This window comes from Somniosus microcephalus, chromosome 18, assembly GCF_052327205.1.
Source record: "Somniosus microcephalus isolate GS21.2 chromosome 18, FLI_Smic_1.0, whole genome shotgun sequence".
Classification (NCBI taxonomy): Eukaryota; Metazoa; Chordata; class Chondrichthyes; order Squaliformes; family Somniosidae; genus Somniosus; species Somniosus microcephalus.
In genome coordinates this window covers 28987598-29009303 of record NC_141004.1, presented here as the reverse complement: position 1 = coordinate 29009303, position 21706 = coordinate 28987598, and the positions used below count along the sequence as shown (strand labels likewise).

General features: G+C 45.2%; 1 protein-coding gene across 5 annotated transcripts in view; it reads left to right on the top strand.

Moving 5' to 3' along the window:
* LOC147105182 (zona pellucida sperm-binding protein 3 receptor-like) overlaps positions 1-21706 on the top strand; it is a 207757-nt gene that overhangs the window by 110026 nt on the left and 76025 nt on the right. Inside the window, exon 1 of one of the 5 annotated variants that reach the window (XM_086011305.1) lies at positions 21282-21693. The exons of the other annotated variants lie outside the window; for them this stretch is intronic. Coding sequence (XP_085867431.1) covers positions 21630-21693 — 64 coding nt within the window. The 5' untranslated portion in view covers positions 21282-21629. Of the gene's footprint in view, positions 1-21281; positions 21694-21706 lie in introns of those variants that run through there. 5 annotated transcript variants of the gene reach the window in all.

The window sequence follows — 21706 nt, the reverse complement described above, 5'->3', positions numbered from 1 at the left end:
GAGGATGCTGAAGTTGGCATTGCACCGTATACATGCAGTAATGAGTAATAACCTTTTCTATTTTCACATGTCAAAGCTTGACCTGATGGAGCCTGAGTGGGCAGGTATGTAATGATGCCCTGCACCCTTGGGGAAACTCAGTATCAAAGAAAGCTTGATGCCTGTATCAGTATTGCTTTGGGTCAGTGCCCGCATGCCTGAGCAGCGTTTCTGACATTTCGGACCTATCAGTACATCAAGGAACAGCTCATTTCCATCAATTCCTGTGGAACAGCTTTAAAAGACATTGAAGCCTAGAATTCAGGGCCATTGTCAATTTAAGAACCACCAGCAGAGCTTTATGCCCAGTGTATTGCCCCCTCAGCTCAGTAACCATATATATGGGTAACTGTAGGCATGCCCTGTTCTGCTCATGTATAGGTAGCTGTCCCCGAGGCAGTAGACACGATCCCATGGATGCTTATTGACAGAGACTGAGGGTTGCTTGCAGTCAGCATTCTTTTACAGCTCTCTGCCTTTATTAACTCTATACATTTAAACTATTGTCTACTCTGTAATGGAAGTGGCTTATGTGAGAAGCTACAGCATTAATGCACATTAATTGCCTTGAACTGTAAGCTGGCTGCATTTTAAATAAAGCGTTAGTTAGGGAAAATATACATAAGTTGGATCTTGTATGTAAAGTAACCTAGATTTCTAAAGAATGGCCACTCCTCTATACACTGATACCATGCTTAATTTTGACCAGTCCACTTCAGGCCTCTTGTATCCTCACCTTGGTGTGTAGTGTCCTCTTTGAAGAACAGCCGGGTGGAATTCTGTTTTCTAACTGGGGAGCCAGTTAGCACAAATAGTTGTGTTCGCTTTGAATTTTTAAAATATTTTCGGTATCACGAAACAAGCAACTGAATTTTGAATGCCATATTGCCAAATAGGATCATTAATTAATACAACTCAATTCTTTGTTTAATGGAAAAAAATCATATTTTAAATGAATGTGAATTTTAAGGATTTATTTTTTCCTAAAATAACTGGCGAGAAATGGATGATTTAATTTGTTTTAGTTTTCATAATTTATGGCAAAGGAATGCTGACCACAGAGAATCTGTAAGGTTTAATAAATAGTGAAAACAATAGAATCATACGTCACATAATAAATTATCTCCATAGATTGCAGAATGGGGTTTTTACCAGCTAGATGTACAAAACTGGAACATAAGAACATAAGAAATAGGAGCAGGAGTAGGCCAATCGGCCCCTCGAGCCTGCTCCGCCATTCAATAAGATCATGGCTGATCTGATCCTAACCGCCAATCTACTATCACAGAACCATCTCCTGAATCTAACAGAATTAGACACACGAAATAGGAGCAGGATCAGGCGACACGGCCCCTGGGCCCGCTCCGCTACCCACAGGGTCATGACCGATCCAAACCTAGACTCATGTCCAAATTCCTGCCCGCTCCCCATAACCCTTTATTCCCTTTACTTCTAGGAAACTGTCTATTTCTGTTTTAAATTTATGTAATGATGTAGCTTCTACAGCTTTTTGGGGCAGCATATTCCATGGACCTACCACCCTCTGAGTGAAGTAGTTCCTCCTCATCTCAGTTTTGAAAGAGCAGCCCCTTATTCTAAGACTATGCCCCCTAGTTCTAGTTTCACCCATCACCGGGAACATCCTCCCCGCATCCACCCGATCCAACCCCTTCACAATCTTATATGTTTCAATAAGATCGCCTCTCATTCTTCTGAACTCCAATGAGTAGAGTCCCAATCTACTCAACCTCTCCTCATATGCTCATCCCCGGGATTAACCAAGTGAACCTTCTTTGTACTGACTCGAGAGCAAGTATGTCTTTTTCTAATTCAGAAAGAATTTGCCAAACTCTAATTGTTTTCTTTTAGTATTTTGAAGAGGAACTGCTCATTATCCTTGAATCTACAACAAGGTGGATACATTTTCTTCTGGAAGCTGGTTTCATATGGTGTCTTAGATTGTGTCAGTGCTAATTCTAGCACCATTTGAAATCAGTGTTCTAGGAGGAAGAATTAACAACAAAGCAGATCATCTAACGACATCGAAACGCACCTAAGGAGACCATGGGATTTGATGGGATATTTTTCATCACTACCGATCATCTCCTTAAACCCCTCTTCACCCTCCCCTCCAACAGCAACAACTAAGATTGAGACCATCCGTTCAGCTGCCTATGTTGCACCTGCCCTTTCCCTTGCCCACCAAGACAAACCTTTCTGACGGTTTCCTCCCCCCGGCCCTATCCCTGAGCCTGTGCGTTCTCTAGTTTCTCTTATCTCCCCTAATGCACCGTCTGAGCTCATCTTGTCCATGAGACCCACCTCCTGCTCGCTTGACCCCATTCCCACTAAACTGCTGATAACCCAATTTCCCTTCCTGGCCTGTCATTGTAAAATGGTTCCCTTTCTTCGGGTATTGTCGCCCTTCCTTTCATAACTGCTATTACCACCCTCTCTCCCCTTCAAAAAAACACCCACCCTCAACCTCTCTGTCCTTGCACACTACTGCCCCACCCCCAAATCCGTGGCCATCTTTCCCACAATTCCACGTTTGAGTCTCTCCAATTAAGTTTCCATCCCTGCTACAATACTGAAGCGGCCCTGATCAAAGTCCCAAATGACATCCTCTATGATTGTGACCGTGGTGCACTATCCCTCCACTATCTCTGCAACCTTTGACATGGTCAACCATCTTCCAACACCTTTCCTCCGTTGTTCAGCTGAGTGGGAGATCCCTCGCTCTTACCTATCCAATCATAGCCATCTCCAGCAGTGGCTTCTTTTCTTGCCCCCATAAAGTTACTTCTAGAGTCCCACAAGGATATATCCTTGGCCACCTCCTCTGTGGGGTCAGGTACACATGTTCGCTGTAGACACCTAGCTGTACCCCTCAACCACCTTTCTCAACCTTCTGCTGCTCCTGTGCTTGTTCAACATCCAGTCCTGGATGAGCTGGAAATTTGCTCCAGTTAAACATTGGAAAACCGAAGCAATTGTCTTTGACCCTCACCACTAATTCCATCCCCATCCCCGGCACTGCCTCAGGTTGAACCAGACTGTTAACAACCTCGGCATCCAAGCTGAACTTCCGACCCCCATCTCCTCTCCATCACAAAGACCATCTGCTTGCATCTCCATAACCTTGCCCGCCCATGCCTCAGCCTATAACCTATCCAGCTCATCCATCATCCCTGTGCTTGCTGACTTACATTGCCTCCTAGACTCCAATGCCCCAGATTTAAAATTCTCATCCTCATGTTTAAATCTATTCATAGCTCACCCCTTCCTACCACTGTAACCTTCCCCTTACACCCCTCCAAGAATTTTGCATTCCTTAACTCTGGCCTCTTGTGCATCCCCCACTCCCATTGCCCCATCATTGACGTCTGTGCAGTCAGCCACCTGGGCCCTAAGCTCTGTAATTCCCTCCCTAAATTTCACTGCCTCTCCTCCTTTTAAGACACTCCTTAAAAGCCACCTCTTTGACCACTCTTTTAGTCACCCGTCCTAATATCTCCTTCTTTGGCTCGGCATGGATGTTGTCTGGTTCTACTTTGGTGATGCGCCTTGGGATGTTTTTATATGTTAAAGGAGCTCTATAAATTGTTGTTGCTTTGGTATAAGCATTGTCTATTAAGCAATGATAATTATATATTATTCAACAGTATTGTACAATTAATGGTTATTCGTGTTTTGGTTCATTGAAGCTGTTGAGCATGATTTGCATAAAATCTCCGAGGAGTTATGACCCTTTGCCCAGGGTGACTGATTTCCTCTGGTGTTCAGAGTCTTGGTCAATTTCTAGCACCATTTGAAATCGGTTACAATGCAGAGGGAAAGACATCAATGGTAGTGCAGTACCATCAGCGAAGAAACACACCCAGGACTGAATGGTGTGATCACAGTGGTACACATGATGGACATTATTTATAGAATATACAGGAAACTTTCTGATATCCGGCACTGACGGGACCGAGCTGGTGACGTAACATCAAAAGTGCCGGACATACCAGAGGTAATGTTTAAACATACGGAACTGAGAAGCTCCGTGTGAATCAACAAACCCTGTTGCTTCAGCTTCAAAACAGTCGGCTGCAGCTGCAAGCGTCTGTAGCTGAAGCTGTTGCTATAGCTACAGACCTTGCAGTGCTTGACTGGGGGGAAAAAAAAGCAACGAGAACTAAAAAAAATGTAGAAAACGGCTCCTGATTTTTGCCGTTAGATCGAGTATTCCGGACATACAACCTCCGGATAAACCAAAGTTTCCTGTAGATTGATATTTTGTTGGGGGTGGGGGGAGGGGAAGGAGTGCACTATCCATGTGTAATCTTTATTTTTTTTAATTGTCCGAATAACGGCATCTGAAGCAATAGCTTCCACATTAAATTATTTGTAACAGAACCATCTATCAACACCATGATGATTGCCACTTAAGATGAATTGTTCCAATCATCAGTTTAAAAAGCTACAATATGAATTTTCCAATATAGCCTTATTTTGAACCTAAAATGACAATTTACCTGTGTTGAATAGTTCACTTATTGACGGCGAGTAATGATTTAAATGATTATTGTAAAATGGTGCTCAGAATTAGATAATTCCTCGAACTGTGATAACCAATAACATTTGTTACATTTGGCCATTTTCTTAAGTGCTTTTTCACACATACTTAATTCACTCATGCTTTATGTAATTATATTAGAGCTAATGTGTACACAAGGAATATACTTGTCCGAATAAAAGAGTTATGGCGATTTATTTTTTTTAGTTATGTGTTTTGTCCAAATTTATTGTTTTTTTTTTCCCTTCTGCCTTTATGTTCTCCTCAGGACACATAACCATTCCCAGGTCAAGCAGACAGGGAATAGCCTGTTCCAGGGTGACTTTGCCCCACCCCTGAAGAGCACTGTCTGGCCCATGCTCTCCATTTCTCCGAATGGCACTCCCAGAGGGTGAATTTGAAGTGGTGGGGAGTTCGTCGTACAAGCTTTCATCTCTCTGTGGCACAGCAGTTTGAAGCACCAGTAGGCTGCACCACCACAGTACAGGGAACTCTTTTTTTAAAAATCTGGCACCGACGGGACCGGCGTGGTGCCGGTTGATCAGAAAGTCCGGATTACAGAGAGGTATACTTACCAAGGTACGAGAGCCCCGTACACGGCCACAGGTGCAGGAGCCCCGGTTACACGGCACTTGTGCAGGAGTCCCGGTTACACGGCCTCAGATCCAGGAGTCCCTGTTGCACGGCCACAGATCCAGGAACCCCGGTTACACGGCCACTAATATATAGTAAAACTTACCTGAACCTACTCCTGAATTTTGCCGGTTAAGAGAGATTTCCGGATAGGTGCCGGTTAAAAGAGAGTTTCCTGTACTTTGTTCAATAAAATCCAGCAAAAAAGGATCAGGTTTAGGCCTAACCAGCCTCAGCTTGGCTCAGTTTGATAGCAATCTCATCTGAGTCGGAAGGTTGAGAGTTCAAGGCCCTTCTGCAGACTTATAGGCTGCCACTTCATTGTTGTATTAATGGATTTCTGCACTGTCAGCGACACCTGTCTGCCTGGTCAAGTGGATGGTAAATTATCCCATCACAGTATTCGGAAAGAGCGGGGTATTCTCCTGGTGTCTTGACCAATATTTATCCCTCAACCAACAAAACCAAAAAATAGATTATCTGGTCATTTATCGATGTTGCTGTTTGTGAGATCTTGCTGTGTGCAAATTAGCTGCCGTATTTGCCTACATAGCGATGACTGCACTCCAAAAGTAATCTATTGGCTGTAAAGTAATTTGAGATGCCCCGAAGATACAAGATGCTGTATGAATGCAGTTTCTTTCTAATGGCATTTTCCTGTTCCTCCTGCATTTTCCGTGTAAATACAAGTGTGCACAGGGATCGATGCAGATCAAAACATCTAGTTACAAAAAGGTAACTGCTCCATGCAGTTCTGTCGGCGATCAGGTTACTGGCCCAATTGAGCCATGGTTTGAGTCTGGCATTGAGGGAGAGAGTGGGAATTACTTAAAAGGAGGGGGGCGTATGAATTATGAATAGCTAAATATGTGTAAAAAAGAAATTGATGAATGCATAGAGTTAAAATGTTAAACTGAGTTAAGAAGTTTTGCAACATGGCTGATAGCTACCACATGGTGGCGCCATCTACTGCTCATCTTATTCTTTTGTCAAAGCGATATTGTGTGTCTATTGATTCTATTCTATGAACAGCTCATAAGAACATAAGAAATAGGAGCAGGAGTAGGCCATTTGGCCCTTTGAGCCTGCTCTGCCTTTCAATAAGATCATGGCTGATCTTCTACCACATCTCCACTTTCCTGCACTATCCCCATATCCCTTGATTCTATTAATATTCAAAAATCTATCGATCTCGGTCTTGATTATACTCAATGACTGAGCCTCCACAGCCCTCTGGGGTAGAGAATTCCAAAGATTCACCACCCTCTGAGTGAAGAAATTTCTCCTCATCTTAGTCCGAAATGGCCGACCCCTTATTCTGAGACTGTGACCCCCTGGTTCGAGACTCCCCAGCCAGGGGAAACATCCTCCCTGCACCTACCCGGTCAAGCTCTGTAAGAATTTTGTATGTTTCAATGAGATCACCTCTCATAATTCTATTTTAAAGAAAACTCCATATTCTTGACCTATATAGAGCCATAAATCAAAATGCTACTGTACAATTGGACGGTACATTTAACTACATTTATTGAATTGCAAGTACCACTTTTATTTTGCATGGATACCCAGACTCCGCACCAAGAGAATAGTGTATTCACAAACAGTTACTATTTCTGTCTCATTCTGGTATTCTTCGCACTGGATACATTTGGTTTTGGGGATTGTACTATACAAAATTTCCAACTCCCACATCACACGAGCCATCAGGATCTGCCAAATTCACTCGGGTTATCCTGCCCCAGTTTTAAGAAAGTTCATTGCTTCCAACTTCACAACTTATGGGGAGCCAGACCCTGCACCTTGTAATATTGTTCTAGCAAGGGTAATTACAGCTGCGCCTTTTGTGAATTTCTAGTGCTCTTAACTTTAAAACATTTGTTTATTCCTTTTTCAGATCTGGGTCCCTCATGGAAGCTTGATGTAGGCTGATTTGAATCTGCCGTTAGCTCAAGGAACCTTTTGTAGCCCTTAATCAAGGTGGAAGTTTTTTTTTTCATGGGCACAAGAGACTGTTTTATTCAAAAAAACATCTTAAGAAAAGGATTGCTCTGCTCTCATGCAATGAGCACGCTTAAACAATCCAGGGAGTGATTAGTACCCAAGAGACACCAAAGAAATATATATTACATTACAGGCTCATTAAGTACAGAATAGCAGGCACATAACACTATAGATAAAACGGAATATATATATTATGGGGGAGAAAGACATTACAGCCCCGTTTGGGGCGCTAACTTTTAAAATTTGAAAAAATTAGCGCCAGGCGCTAATGTTTCTCAACTTTAAAAAAATGTGGTTTAGCGTTCCAGGAAGGAAGTGGAGCACTAAATCAAGCGCTTCACTTCCTTCCTGGAGCGCAAGAGGCAGCAGGCGGGGTGGTAGGTGAGCAGTGCTGTACACTGTGCCGTGCAGCACTGCCGCGTTGGAAGGCTCCTTCCCTCCCTTAAAAGGAAGGGCCATCGCTGCAGGCTCTGGCCCCCGACGGCAGCCCCGATCAGCCCGATGCACTGCAGCAGAGTGCCGGGCTGATCGAGCGCTGGGGAAGAAAGAGGAGCATTTGATTTTTTTTTTTCCCTACCCCGGCCACCTCGACTTTAAGTATCGTCCCCGAAGTGCCCGGCCTCCCGATGGAATGCCTCCTGCAGCTGCCGGTGTCGTCGCCCGGCGATGCTTCAGGCGGCGAAACCGAAGTTCGGGTCCGGGGCGCAACCGAACGAAGCGCATGGCGATGACCTCACAATCTCCGGGCGAAGGAGATCGGCACGCAACGCCATACCGCCGCTGCAAACCTCCCGCCAAATTTCGCGGGAGGTGATCCTCTCACCGCGCCCGGGCGGTAAGTGGTTAGCACCCCGTTATTGCCCCCCAGAGGTGATAATGAGAGGCGCAAAGGTACCCCTTAAAATTTACATATACCAAGCCATGTTATTTTTCCCTCCGCAATAGTAGTCTCTTGAACCAAACATAATATAATCTGATGAAGGGTCATCGACCTGAAACGTTAGCTCTGTTTCTCTCTCCACAGATGTTGCCTGACCTGCTGAGTATTTCCAGCATTTTCTCTCTTTATTTCACATTTCCAGCATCTGCAGTATTTTCAATGATATAATCAGCACTGGATTCAAATTCTAGGCACAAGAACCCACAAAAATATTTTCTTTGTGGACCACGGGCCCTGACTATCACAAGTTAAGACCTTGCACCTTCTGGGGGTGGGGGTGCTGGAATGGAGGAGAGTTTTGTTGCTTCCCACCCACCAAGATGCCCATCATTTGCTAAATTAATGTAAAATCTAACGGAAGCTTGAAAAAATAAACCGCAGTGGATTCGGATCAAGCTCTGAGGTACTTCCACTGATCTAGTTGCAAGAAGTATTCCTAAATGTGATTCCAAGACACTCTGATAAGAGGTGAAAATTACCACTTTTTCTTCTGCCAAATGCTTTCAACTTTTTTTTAATTTCATCGGTCCATTTTCTATTGCAGATGGGTATGAGCAGTACTGAAACTGTGGGCGCGATCTTGCCAGCCCTATGGAGGCGGGACTGCCGATAAAATGGCGGAATCTGGGGGCGGGTGCCCAACCCGCCTCCGTGCCATCTTGCCAGGAGGCGGGTAGCCGACCCGCACCGGGTCCCGTCTCCTTGGAGGCGGGAAGGGGATTAGTGCCACTTATTTGCTAGTTAACAGGCAGATAAGAGGATTATCCCCATTTTACCCACAAAAGTGCGGGCTTCCCGAAGGCTGCGAACCCCGCCAGGGTGAGCAGGGGGTCGGAGGGGTGCAAAAGTGCGCTGTGAGGGTAAGTGATGGGTGCAAGTGTGGAGAGGTGAGTATGTGAGGTAAGTGGAAAGTGTTAGTTAAAGTACTTTGTTTCTTCCTGCAGGCTTCAATCGTTTCTTCCTGCAGGCTTCAATCGTTGGGGATGCGGAGAGTCTCGCACCTCCGCGGTAGAGATGACAAATGGCCGCTGCATTCTCCAATGCAGCAACCATCTAATTTCTGCTAAATAAAGGTTTGCTGAGTCTTGAATTCAAGAACTCATCAAATTGCAGAGAATGTCAGTGTTTGACAGCTTCACAGAACTGTCAAACGATGACAATTCATCTGTCAAAAATATTTGACAGATGAAATGTCATACGTTGACATTCTCTGTAACCAGCTTTCCCTTAATTGGCCTGTTAAGCCCACTGGGTTGGCCAGAAATTGATGGAGGCAGGACTAAAACCCGACAAGTGGGAGACCCGCCTCTAAAAGCTCCCCATTGGCAAAATCCAGCCCTGTATTTCTGTAACAAAATTATTTGCCAAATTTTGTATTGGGCTCCCCAGCTTAGGGGAAAAAAAGCTTCTATGAAACATTCTAAAAAGCCACAGGAAAACACTAATTCTTCTCTGGATTCTTCTCGTCATGATGCATGGTAATATCCACCCCTCCCCCCAGAGAGAGGATCCAAGACCTTGCAGATGGCAACCAATCTTGAACACCAGGAGGCTGTTGAGTGCTCCCCCTATGGCCAGTGTCCACTGGAGGGGGGGCAGGGGGATTGTTGCCTCGGGGCCTATTATAGGCAAGATCTCCGAGCAACCACAATAAGCATCTAATTTATTGAAAGCTACAGCTATTCACGCCTGCCTGTCTGTAGGGGAGTAGGTAGGTGCCTGGACCAATTGGAACTATTTCCAACCCCTGATGGCCCAGTTCAAACTAGTTGCCTTAGCGTGACTGTCTAGGTTAAACTAATGCCCAAGGTATTCATACCATCCTTAACAGCAGACCAATTTCTTCAAGGTACACTTCACACTAATGAAAAAAGGGGAGTCTAAATGTAAATGCTTCATTAGTTGACAGGAGATGCTAAGTTCCCAGGCAGCAAGTTCAGTATCTTTTGCTCCGTCTAACTATTGTAATCAGCCATTACTGTGAATATTCTGGAGAGCATCAGTGCAGGTGATCTCCGTTTGTCCTGGGAGCTTCACCTTCAGAAGATTTGTTTCGAACATAAGAAACAGGAGCAAGAGTAGGCCATACGGTCCTTCGAGCCTGCTCCGCCCGCCATTCAATAAGATCATGGCTGATCTTCTACCTCAACTCCACTTTTCTGCCCGAGCCCCATATCCTTGATTCCCCCTAGAGTCCAAAAATCTATCTCAGCCTTGAATATATTCAATGACTCAGCGTCCACAGCCCTATCGGGTAGAGAATTCCAAAGATTCACAACCCTCTGAGTGAAGAAATTCCTCCTCATCTGAGTCTTAAATGGCCGGCCCCTTACCCTGAGACTATGTCCTAACCTAACCTGAATGGTCTCAACTTTTTGGGATGGGCTGAGCCCTAGAGACAAGTCTGCCAGTGGCTTAGGAGCACTCTGCAGATGTAATAATTCATTCTGTAAACTAGGCTGTTACTAGTCTAGCAAGCTCCACCACTGCTTTACTCCCTTGTGTTTTAGGAGCAGCTGCAGAAGTATCTTCAATGGGAGACTCCCAACAATCTTTAGCATTATGGATGGAAGACCTGAATTTAATGATGATGGTAATTAGTTACATAAGAAATTACCATGAAAGAAACGAGTTAAAAAAAAAAAAAGTTTAGTATTAAATACGTGAGTAGCACAGGGTATTAATGCCCCTGCTGGGATTCGTGCAGCTCCGGGTGAACCATTGCTCCAAATCATGCACCAACCAGAGTCTTCTACTTTTGAGGGGTTTCTTTTGCATATGCTCTCGGGGTATGGAAACCTGTGGTTCGAGCCTTGGACTACAACAGGTGTATAGAGCACACCCAGGTTCAAGAGTCATCCTGGGGTCAGGTCCCGGTGGCAGTTTCTGCAGTCATCTTTAAGGCTCTGTCCCAATCCACTGTTCAAGAATGCTGATTATGAACTACCTGAAGAGGCATTGAAACAGATGGACTTTCTCATATGCAGGCAATCTGCACAAAGGGCCATCCCTTTTCAAAACCTTTCCTGCTACTCACCGAGAATCAGGTGCAGGGCAGCAGTGCAAGCGTTACGTTCTGCAGCAAGGTTTGTATTGCATGGATTCCTGCTACATCGCAGCATATTTACAGCTTTTCTTCAAATAGTTAATGACATAAAATTCTATTTATGTGTGGCTTATATGAGTTACACCCGGTCACGAAGGCGAAGTGCAGACAGAGCATCCTATCCTGAACAATTCCAGCACACCAGAGCAGGTATTGTCTGTAAGGGAGTGTATCCTTGGTCTTCCTGTAGCTACAGCTCCTCTTGCTGCTCGTTTGGTCACCCGGGGACCGTGAGGGAATCATTCATCGAGATGGATGGTAGTCTTTACTTTATGATGGGTCCTGGAAGCAGTTACCAAGACCCTGAAGAAAGCCCAGAGGCGATCCACCAGAATGATACCTAGTTTTAGGGCTCTCAGCAATTAGAATAGTGAGGCGTGCTAGTGTGGAATGGTAAGTATGTAAGGTGAGTGATAAGTTTTTAAAAATGTTCACTTACCTTGTTTTCTTCCTACAGCCTTCAGCTGCGCTGGATTGGGAGACCCAACATCTTCCTTGTCAATTTCACAGACTGTTGGAACCTCCAAACCAACAGCCATGTGAAAATTACAAAGTTGAAAGGTTTGATGAGTCCTGAACACAAGGACTCATCAAACTACACAGAATATCAGTGTTTGACAGCTTCACAGATTTGTCAAACGCTGACATTTCTTCTTTGAAGAAGTATAGAGAGATAGCACGTCTGACGTTGATGTGCTCTGTCAGTGACTTCCTCCCTAATTGGCCTGCTGAGCCCGCAGGATGAGCTTAACAAGGTCAATCAGGGGAAGATCCCTCTGGTTGGTCAGACGAGGATGGAGGCGGGACATTGACACGACAAGCAGCAGTCCCGCCTCCAACTCGCCTCCATTCACAAAATCCAGCCCATTGTCTTCGGTCCCTGCCACAAACTCTGTTCCCGAGCCACTGACTCCATCCCTCTCCCTAGCAACTGTCTGAGGCTGAACCACTTTGTTCGCAACCTTGGTGTCATATTTGACCCTGAGATGAGCTTCTGACCACATAACTGCACCATCACTAAGACCGCCTATTTCCACCTCCGTAACATCGCCTGACTCTGCCTTAGCACATCTGCTGTTGAAACCCTCTTTGTTACCTCTAGACCTGACTATTCCAGCGCACTCTTGGCCGGTCTCCCATTTTCTACCCTCTGTAAACTTGAGGTCATCCAAAACTCCACTGCCCGTGCCCTAAATGGCACCAAGTCCTATTCACCCATCACCCCAGTGCTCGCTGACCTACATTGGCTCCCGTTTAAGAAATGCCTCAATTTTAAAATTCTCATCTTTGTTTTCAAATCCCTCCATGGCCTTGCCCCCTCCCCATCTCTGCAATCTCCTCCAGCCCGACAACCCTCCGAGATAACTGCTACTCCAATTCTGACCTCTTGAGCATCCCTGATTTTAATCGCTCCACCATTGGCAGCCGTGCCTTCAGCTGCCAAAGTCCTAAGCTCTGGAATTCCATCCCTAAACCACTCAGCCTCTCTACCAATGTTGTCCCTAATTTTTTTGGGTGCGCAGTCCCTTTAACGGGCTGCATGGCCCATTCAAAATTTTGAGCATGCGCGAAATCTCCCATAGAAAAGCTGGTAAGCGGCCTGCAGGGGACCTCCGGACAGCTTAGCGGGAAAGTTGCTCCCTATTAAGATGCTCCTTAAAATCTACCTCTTTTATCTTCTGATGTGGCTCGGTGTTGAGTTTTATTTGATAACGCTCCTGTGAAGCGCCTTGGGACCTTTTGCTATGTTAAAGGTGCTAATATAAATACAGGTTGTTGTTTTGATTTAATTGATTATGATTAATGACAATGTCACCCTTGGCAATTGGCAATTAAAAGAGTAGAATAGGTTCAGAGAACTGGGACTGTTTTAATTGGAGAAGCATAGACTTCGACGTGATGTGATGGAGGTATTTTAAAATGATAAAGGGAATTGATTCTGTTCTAGTAGATAGGTTATTTGACCTAGATAGGAATGGGAGAACTACACTAGCAGGCATTAGAATAAAATATGAAAACATAGAGTTGGATTAGATGTTAGGAAGCATTTCCTCTCTCAGAATGTCATCAGACTCTGCAAAAGATGACCAAAATATGCAGTGAGTATAGATTCACTGCAGTCCTTCGATAGGAAGCTGAGCAAGTCCTGAGAGTCGAGAACATTTCAAGTTATACAAGGTAGGTGAGAGGTAGCTGCAATTATTGGCATCAGTTACTGCATTGTCCTAGAGCCTTTGTGGATTGGGTTGTAGAGAAATTTCCCAGAGACTTTTGTTCCTAAGACTTTTTTTCCCCATAGTGTTTTGTCTCGAGGGAGATTGCATGACTGGGAGGATAGATTGATTGTGCATTTAGGCTGCACTATGTCTGCCTCTCGGACAGGCTGGATAAGCCACGTGATCTTTTCCTGTCCCTTTTCATGTTTGTACTCTTTTCATTCCAAGGACAAAGCATTTTGTAGGTTAATATGCGTGAATCATTTACAGGATAGAAGCTCTAATAACCAAAAGAAATAAACTTCTAATGCTGAGGACTAATGAACATGCTGATGTACCCCCCCCCCCCCCCCCGCCCCCAAAAACAGTGAAAGTTTTTTATCCACATTATTTCACTGAGCCAAATAAAATGGCAGGACGCCAAACCATTTTGGATCTCAAGAAACTAAACCAATCATTAAAACAAGTACAGTTCAGTATGACCACCTTTCCTCTTGTCAAAGTGTTCAGGGATTGGTAAGCAGCCATCGATCTAATGTGTCATTGAAATAGTCTCTACTTCCATTTTCGCGTGTGTTACAAGTACAAAGTGCCTTCCTTCAAACTCCCAGTGTTCACCCAAGTGTGTTTTGGTGGTAACTGCACATTGACAGATGTGCCAGCTCCAGGTATACCCATAACCTAGCAGGCCGCTGCCATGATGGCTTTAGAAGGGAGAGATCTTTGCTAATCAACCTCTTTTTGAGTAAGTGTCATCCCAAGTGGATGATGAAAGGCCTTTGACATGGTCGGCCTGGACTTCTAGAAAACTTTCAATGGAGTCCTGCATGAAAGGCATGTACACAAATTTATGCAGTGGGTATCCAAGGTAAAACCTAGAGGTGGATAAAGAATTGGGTGAAAGAGAGGAAGTAGCAAGTACAAGCTAGGTGATGTCAGGCTGGGGAAGTGTACTAAGTGGATTGCCCAAACATTGAAGCAGGGGCCCCTGTTTCTAATCTACTTAAATCAAACGATGCAGAAATTCATTGCAAGTTGGTCAGACGTGGAGATGAAACTTAATTATGGAAACTACAGAATGATCTAGGCAGAAATGCAAGTAGGCAGAGTTATGGTCGTTGAAACTCAACACAAATATATGTAATGTGTTCCAGATTGAAAAATCATTGATGGGTATAGTTACTCCGTGTCAGCCAGTGGCTCAGTTGGTAGCACTCTCGCCTCTGAGCCAGAAGGTTGTGGGTTCAAGTTCCACTCCAGAGACTTGAGCACAAAAATCGAGGCTGACACTCCAGGGCAGTACTGAGGGCGTGCTGCACTGTCTGAGGTGCCTTATTCGGACGAGACGTTAAACCGAGGCCCCGTCTGCTCTTTCAGCTGGACATAAAAGATCCCATGGTGCTATTTCAAAGAAGTGCAGAGGAGTTATCCCCGGTGTCCTGGCCAATATTTATCCCTCAATCAGCAGGGATTATCTGGTCATTATCACTTGGCTATTTGTGGGAGCTTGCTGAGCGCAAATTGGCTGCCGCGTTTCCTACATTACAACAGTGATGACACTTCAAGAAGTACTTCATTGGCTGTAAAGCACTTTGGGATGTACAGTGGTCATGAAGGGTGCTGTATAAATGCAAGTCTTTTCTTAATGAATGGTGTTAACCTGGCTCAGCGTATCAGCTGCCGAAACCCTCATCCATGCTTCTGTTACCTCCAGACTCAACTACACTAATGCTCTTCAGGCCAACCTGCCATCCTCCATAACCTTCCACTCATCCAAAACTCTGCCTATTTCATATCCCGCACTAAGTCCTGCACATCCATGATCCCTGTGCTTCCTGACTTACATTGGCTCCTGGTGGCCCAATGACCCAAATTTAAAATTCTCATCGTCATGTTTAAATCTATTCATGGCTTGCCCCTTCCTACCTCTGTAACCTTCTCCTTACAACCCTCTGAGAACCTTGTGTTCCTCCAACTCTGGCCTCTTGCGCATCCCCCGCTCTCATCACCCCACAATTGACAGCTGTGCTTTCAGCCACTTGGGCCCCAAGCTCTGGAATCCTCCCTAAATTTCTCTGCCTCTCTAACCTCCTTTAAGACGCTCCTTAAAACCAAACTCCGTCTGATTACGCTTCTATTATGAATATATATTCATGGAAGAGATTCCTAACGAGAGACTGAGTAGATTGGGCCTATACTCTGGAGTTTAGAAGAATGAGAGGTGATCTCATTGAAACATGAGGTTCTGAGGGGAATTGACAGGGTAGATGCTGAGAGGTTGTTCCCCTGGCTGGAGAGTCTGGAACTAGGGGGAATAGTCTCAGGATAAGGGGTCAGCCATTTATGACTGAGATGAGGAGGAATTTCTTCACTCAAAGGGTTGTGAATCTTTTTGGAATTCTCTGCCCCAGAGAGCTGTGGATACTGAATCATCGACTATATTCAAGGTTGAGGTAGATAGATTTTTGTACTCTGAAGGAATCAAGGGATCTGGAGATCGGGCGGGAAAGTGGAGTTAAGGTGAGATATATACACGAATGTTCCCGTTAAGCTGTGCGGCCGCACAGCGATCTGGAGTACACATGCCGCTCAATGGCTTTATAATGGAAAAATAAACGCGCGTGAGCGGTAATTTGAATGGGCCGCACCTCCAAGAAAAATCAGTGGCGACATTGATAAATACAAGTTGTTGTTGTTGACCTCCTATCTGTCTTCCATAAATTCCAACTTGCCTAAAACATTGCTGCATTGACCCACATTAAATTCTACTCATCCATCACCCCAGTCCTCACTGGCTCGTCTTCAATATAGTCCATTTAAAATCCCTGGAGTGAGAAATTGGGCTTGGTGGCATTTTTTGGGCGCTACGAGTGCACTAGGGTACCAAAATCGCGTCCGTGGTACACGCATACACTTCTGATGCAAAGCCCGCCAGATGCCATCTTGGTAAAGGTGTTCGCATGTGCGCAGTTAATATCCACAGGAAATATGCAAAGCAGGAAGATCATGATTTCAAGCAGTGAACAATGCTGATTTGACACCTGCAGTGCCATTTTGCAGCTCAACGCCTTAGCTGATGACCTCTCTTAAGCTCACAAAGCTGAACACATGTTAAGCAGCAGGAACAAGCCCCCACTGCCCCCCACCCCCACCCCGCTTCCAACCAGCACTATTTAAAGGAATCATCAACTATTTGCAGATTAGTTGCTGGTTGATTCCTTGTGGCTGTTGCTACAATTCTACACGTTTTTGGTGCTTTCCACAGTTGTTTCAAGTTTCAAAAGTCTAAAGGGAGTGGTGTGGCAGGTGCTGAAGTGCTTTTTGCTGATTTCAAGGCTTCTGCACAGACCAGTTGCTCCCAGACATGGGTGCACTAGTCGGCCTTCGTCATGCAATAGAGCATAAGAACATAAGAAATAGGAGCAGGAGTAGGCCATTTGGCCCTTCGAGCCTGCTCCGCCATTCAATGAGATCATGGCTGATCTGCCTCAACTCCATTCACCGGCCTTATTGCCATATCCTTTTATGCCCTTACTAGTCAGAAATCTTATCAACTTCTGTTTTGAATATACCCAATGACTGAGCCTCCACAGCCCTCTGGAGTAGAGAATTCCAAAGATTCACCACCCTCTGTGTGAAGAAATTTCTTCTCATCTCAGTCCTGAATGGCCTACCCTTTATCCTGAGGCTGTGGCCCCTGGTTCTGGACTCCCCAGCCAAGGGAAACATTCTCCCAGCATCCACTCTATCAAGCCCTGTAATAATTTTGTATGCTTCAATGAGATCCCCTCTCATTCTTCTGAATTCTAAACTCTAGTAAATATAGGCCTAGTTTACTCAATCTCGTCTCATACGACAGTCCCGCCATCCCAGGAATCAATCTTGTGAACCTTCGTTGCACTCCCTCTATGGCAAGTATATCCTCCCTTAGGTAAGGAGACCAAAATTGTACACAATACTCCAGGTGTGGTCTCACCAAGGCCCTATATAATTGGAGTAAGACTTCTTTACTCCTGTACTCAAATCCTCTTGTAATGAAGGCCAGCATACCATTTGCCTTCCAAATGGCTTGCTGCACATTCACTTTCAGTGACTCATGTACAAGGACACACAGGTCCCTTTGAGCATCTGCATTCCCCAATCTTTCACCATTTAGGAAATACTCTGCTTTTCTGTTTTTTCTACCAAAGTGGATAACTTCACATTTATCCACATTATAATCCATCTGCCATGTTCTCGCCCACTCACTGAGCCTGTCGAGATCCCCTTGAAGCCTCTTCACCACTGACACTGCCACCTAGCTTTGTGTCATCAGCAAATTTGGAAATGTTACATTTAGTCCCCTCATCCAAATCATTGATGTAGATTGTGAATAGCTGGGGCCCAAGCACCGATCCTTGCGGTACCCCACTAGTCACAGCCTGCCATCCTGAAAAAGACTCGTTTATCCCTACTCTTTGTTTTCTGTCTGTTAACCAATTCTCAATCCATGCTAGTATATTACCCCCAATTCCATGGGACCTTACCGAAGACCTTCTGAAAATCCAAATACACCACATCTACCAGTTCCCCTTTGTCTACTCCACTAGTTACATCCTCCAAGAACTCCAATAGGTTTGTCAAACATGATTTCCCTTTCATAAATCCATGTTGACTCTGCCCAATCTTACTAATAGTTTCTAAGTGCCCAGTTATTGCATCCTTTATAATAGATTCCAGCATTTCCCCAACTACTGATGTGAGGCTAACAGGTCTGTAGTTTCCCATGACTGGGAGAATGAGGCCACGCAGAGCAGGACAAGCTGCTAGAAGAGGGAGGAGGGGGGGAGAAGGGCCCTCAACAGGGAACAATCCTCCTACCTGAACCTCAGCGACGAACAATGTTTGAGAAGCCTGTGCTTCACTAAGGAGGTCTTCACTGAAATCTTCCACCTGCTGCAGCCACAACTGCAACCTCAGAGCAGGGCAAGGACCCCATTGCCAGTGGTTGTGAAGGTAACCGTGACAATGAACTGTCATACGTCTGGCTCGTTCCTGACATGTCGCAGTTTGTGTCCACTGTTGCATAAAGGAACATGTCTTCCTTGCCACCGCCAATCAGGTGAGGAGGAGGAGGAGATGAAAGAGGGAGGTGGCAACCTAGACAGTCCCGTTCTGCCCGGGCTGTACGTAAAGAACTAATTCAAGTGCAATACCAGTAATCTCAATCCCAATTCTCAATTTGTCAACAGTCCCACAGTCCTTACCTTCCCTCTGTCACTGACCATCACATCATCCTCTTGGCCACAATGCAAAAATAAAGGCACTCTATTCAAAGAGAGATAACTTAATTTCATTCCCTCTTGCCAGAGACAAGCAGGTGAAGCAAGCACAAGGGTTTGCAGGCTTTCCCCATGGTGCAGGGTGCCATGCAGCGCCCAAAAAGCACGCACATTGCTTTGTGGGCACTACATGTCAACTCTGCCATCACAGAAACCCCACAGTGCAGATAGAGGCCATTTCGGCCCATCGAGCCTGCACCGACACATATCCCCACCCGATCCCCGTAACCCCTACACCAACACATATCCCACCCTATCCCCGTAACCCCATGTATTTAATCCCCCTAACACTAAGGGTCAATTTATCCTAGCCAATCAACCTAACCCGCACATCTTTGTACTGGAACCGAAAGGGATTCCACTCCCTCAAGGTCCAGCTGGTGTGCGATCATAGGCAGCGCATCATGCAGGACAATGCCCGGTATCCTGGCAGCAGTCTGCTGAGCCAGCCATATTTCAGCCACCACAGCAAACCAAAGGGTGGCTACTGGGCGACAAGGGCTATCCGCTGACGACGTGGCTCATGACTCTGGTTCGCTACCCACGCACACGTGTGCAGCATGCATACAATGCGAGCCAGGCTGCCACAAGAAATGTGATAGAGGAAACCCTTTGTCTGCTGAAGGAACGATTCCCTTGCCCGGACTGCTCTGTGGGACTCTGCAGTACGTGGCTGATTGTGTCTCAAGGTTTGTGGTGGTATACTGCATGCTCCACAACCTTGCTATCATGAGGGGACAGTCCTTGCCGCCACCTATCAGGTGAGGAGCAGGAGAATGAGGAGGAGGAGGACATGGAAGAGGAAGGGAGGTGGCAACCTAGACAGCCCCTTTCTGCCTAGGCTGTATGTGAAGAACTAATTCAAGTGCAATACCAGTAACCTCAACCCAAATTCCCAATTCACCAACAGTCCCACACTCCTCACCTTCACTCCATCACTGACCATCACAGCAACCACAATGCAAAAATAAAAGCCAACACAAAATAAACATTCCAGACCAAATTTATAAATTAAATTATGCCATATTGCATACAAACTTAAACTAGCCACCTTTGTGCCTTCCTTTGATGCCTGTCTTTCATGTACCTTTGCCTGCTCTCGTGCTCCTATGCAGTGCTACCCCAGTGGCTGCAGCATGACTGGAGGAAGGCTGCTGAATTTCAGTGGGGGAGACGAGATGGCCTTGGAGGACGACCTCAAGCAGCTCTGGGCCTAGGAGGCCCGGTTTCAGACTGCACCACCTTGGCATGGGCGGCAGCAGTCTGGGCTGGCTGGCTGACGGGCAACAGCAAGGGCACTGGTGGAGTGGGAGCATGAATTCTGTCATCCTGTCAGAGAGGACAGCAGGCTTGTACTCCATGGAGCCACTGCCACTCCCCTGGAGTGACACCCTGCTAGCCTCTTTGAACAGTGGTAGCCACAGCCATGATGGCAGCAGCCTGAGCTTGCATGACTTCAGTCTGAGCTTCCACTGCAGCACTCAGACTCTTGATCAAAGCTGCTTGTGCTGCAATGGAAGCTGAGGCATCAGAAGCTGTGTCATGGTTGGTTCCGCAAGTGTTTTGTAAGGTTTGTATGTAGATTTTTAATTCTAAATATTTGAGGATGCTCTGTCAGGGTCAGGAATTATCTAGGGATAAGGTTGAAGAGGTGTAGCAGGGTTTTAGAAACACAGAAAACCTGATCCAAAATGTCCTCGAAAAAGCACTGCTGGAAAACCTCCAGACACCCTGTTAATGCTAAGAATGACCAGCTTCAAACTCTGCTTCATCTCCTGCTCCTCCGATAGAGTCCTTGCTGTGCATGTTCCGATGAAGGACATACAGGAAACTTTTTTATCCAGCACGGACGGGACCGATGTGCCGGTTCATCAAAAATTCCGGATAACCTAACGCTATAGTAAAAGATAGGGAGAGCTGACAGCTCCGTATAAAGCAACAAACCCTGTTGCTTAACAACAAGTGTAGAACAATGGCCACAAGTTCCAAGCGTCTCTGTAGCTTAGCAACAGCTGCAGCCACACCCTTGCACAGCAGCAGACGGAGGAAGGCAAATACAATATGAAGTAAAACCTACTCCTGAATTTTGCCGGTTAACCGAGGTTTCCAGTTATTTAGGTGCCGGTAAATCGAAAGTTTCCTGTACCACAAAATGGCACAGGCATTCATTTCATGCTGTGTTTAAACTGTATTAGGTAAGTTTATTATACAAATTGAAGGCTTTAGTTGTGAATGATTGTGTGGACTCCTGATCAAACTAGATCTTCTAATAATTGACTAATTTGATTGATTTTTGCAGATCTTTTTTCTGCCTGAGTAAACAGGAGTGGGGAACTTCAGTCTTGGAAATGAGCATAAACCCCAGTTTTGCCCAATTTCCATTTTATTTTTGCATGAAAGACCTGAATAATTTCACATCTATCTAAACACCCCTTTTGTTTGAAGTATTTCAATGATTTTGAAAATGAGTGAGGGACATATCAGATATTGGAATCGATCCCAGCACTTCCCATAAACTCCGTTTTACTGTAATCATTTCAGAAGAGAATATTCTGATTGTGAAATTGTGTCCTTGAAATAGTTGACCGTTGCTTTCTAAAAGTGTTTTTTTTCCCTTGTTTTTTTGCAATTTCCCAGCAATGTCGGTTAGATTTTTGTGGACACAACCCTGTTATGGAAACAAACCCCCTCCAAAATCAATAGAAACCAAATGCGGAATCCAGACAGGCTATTTGAAATTAATTAAGTGTTCCGGAGGTAGAAGAGTGCATGACCAAAAATCAAGTTGGGAAGGAGAAAGAAAAATACAGAAATGTTTCAGAAAATTGAATTAACAATAACACTCATCTGCATGGTACATATCAGCACTACACTTGGTAAGAGATGAAA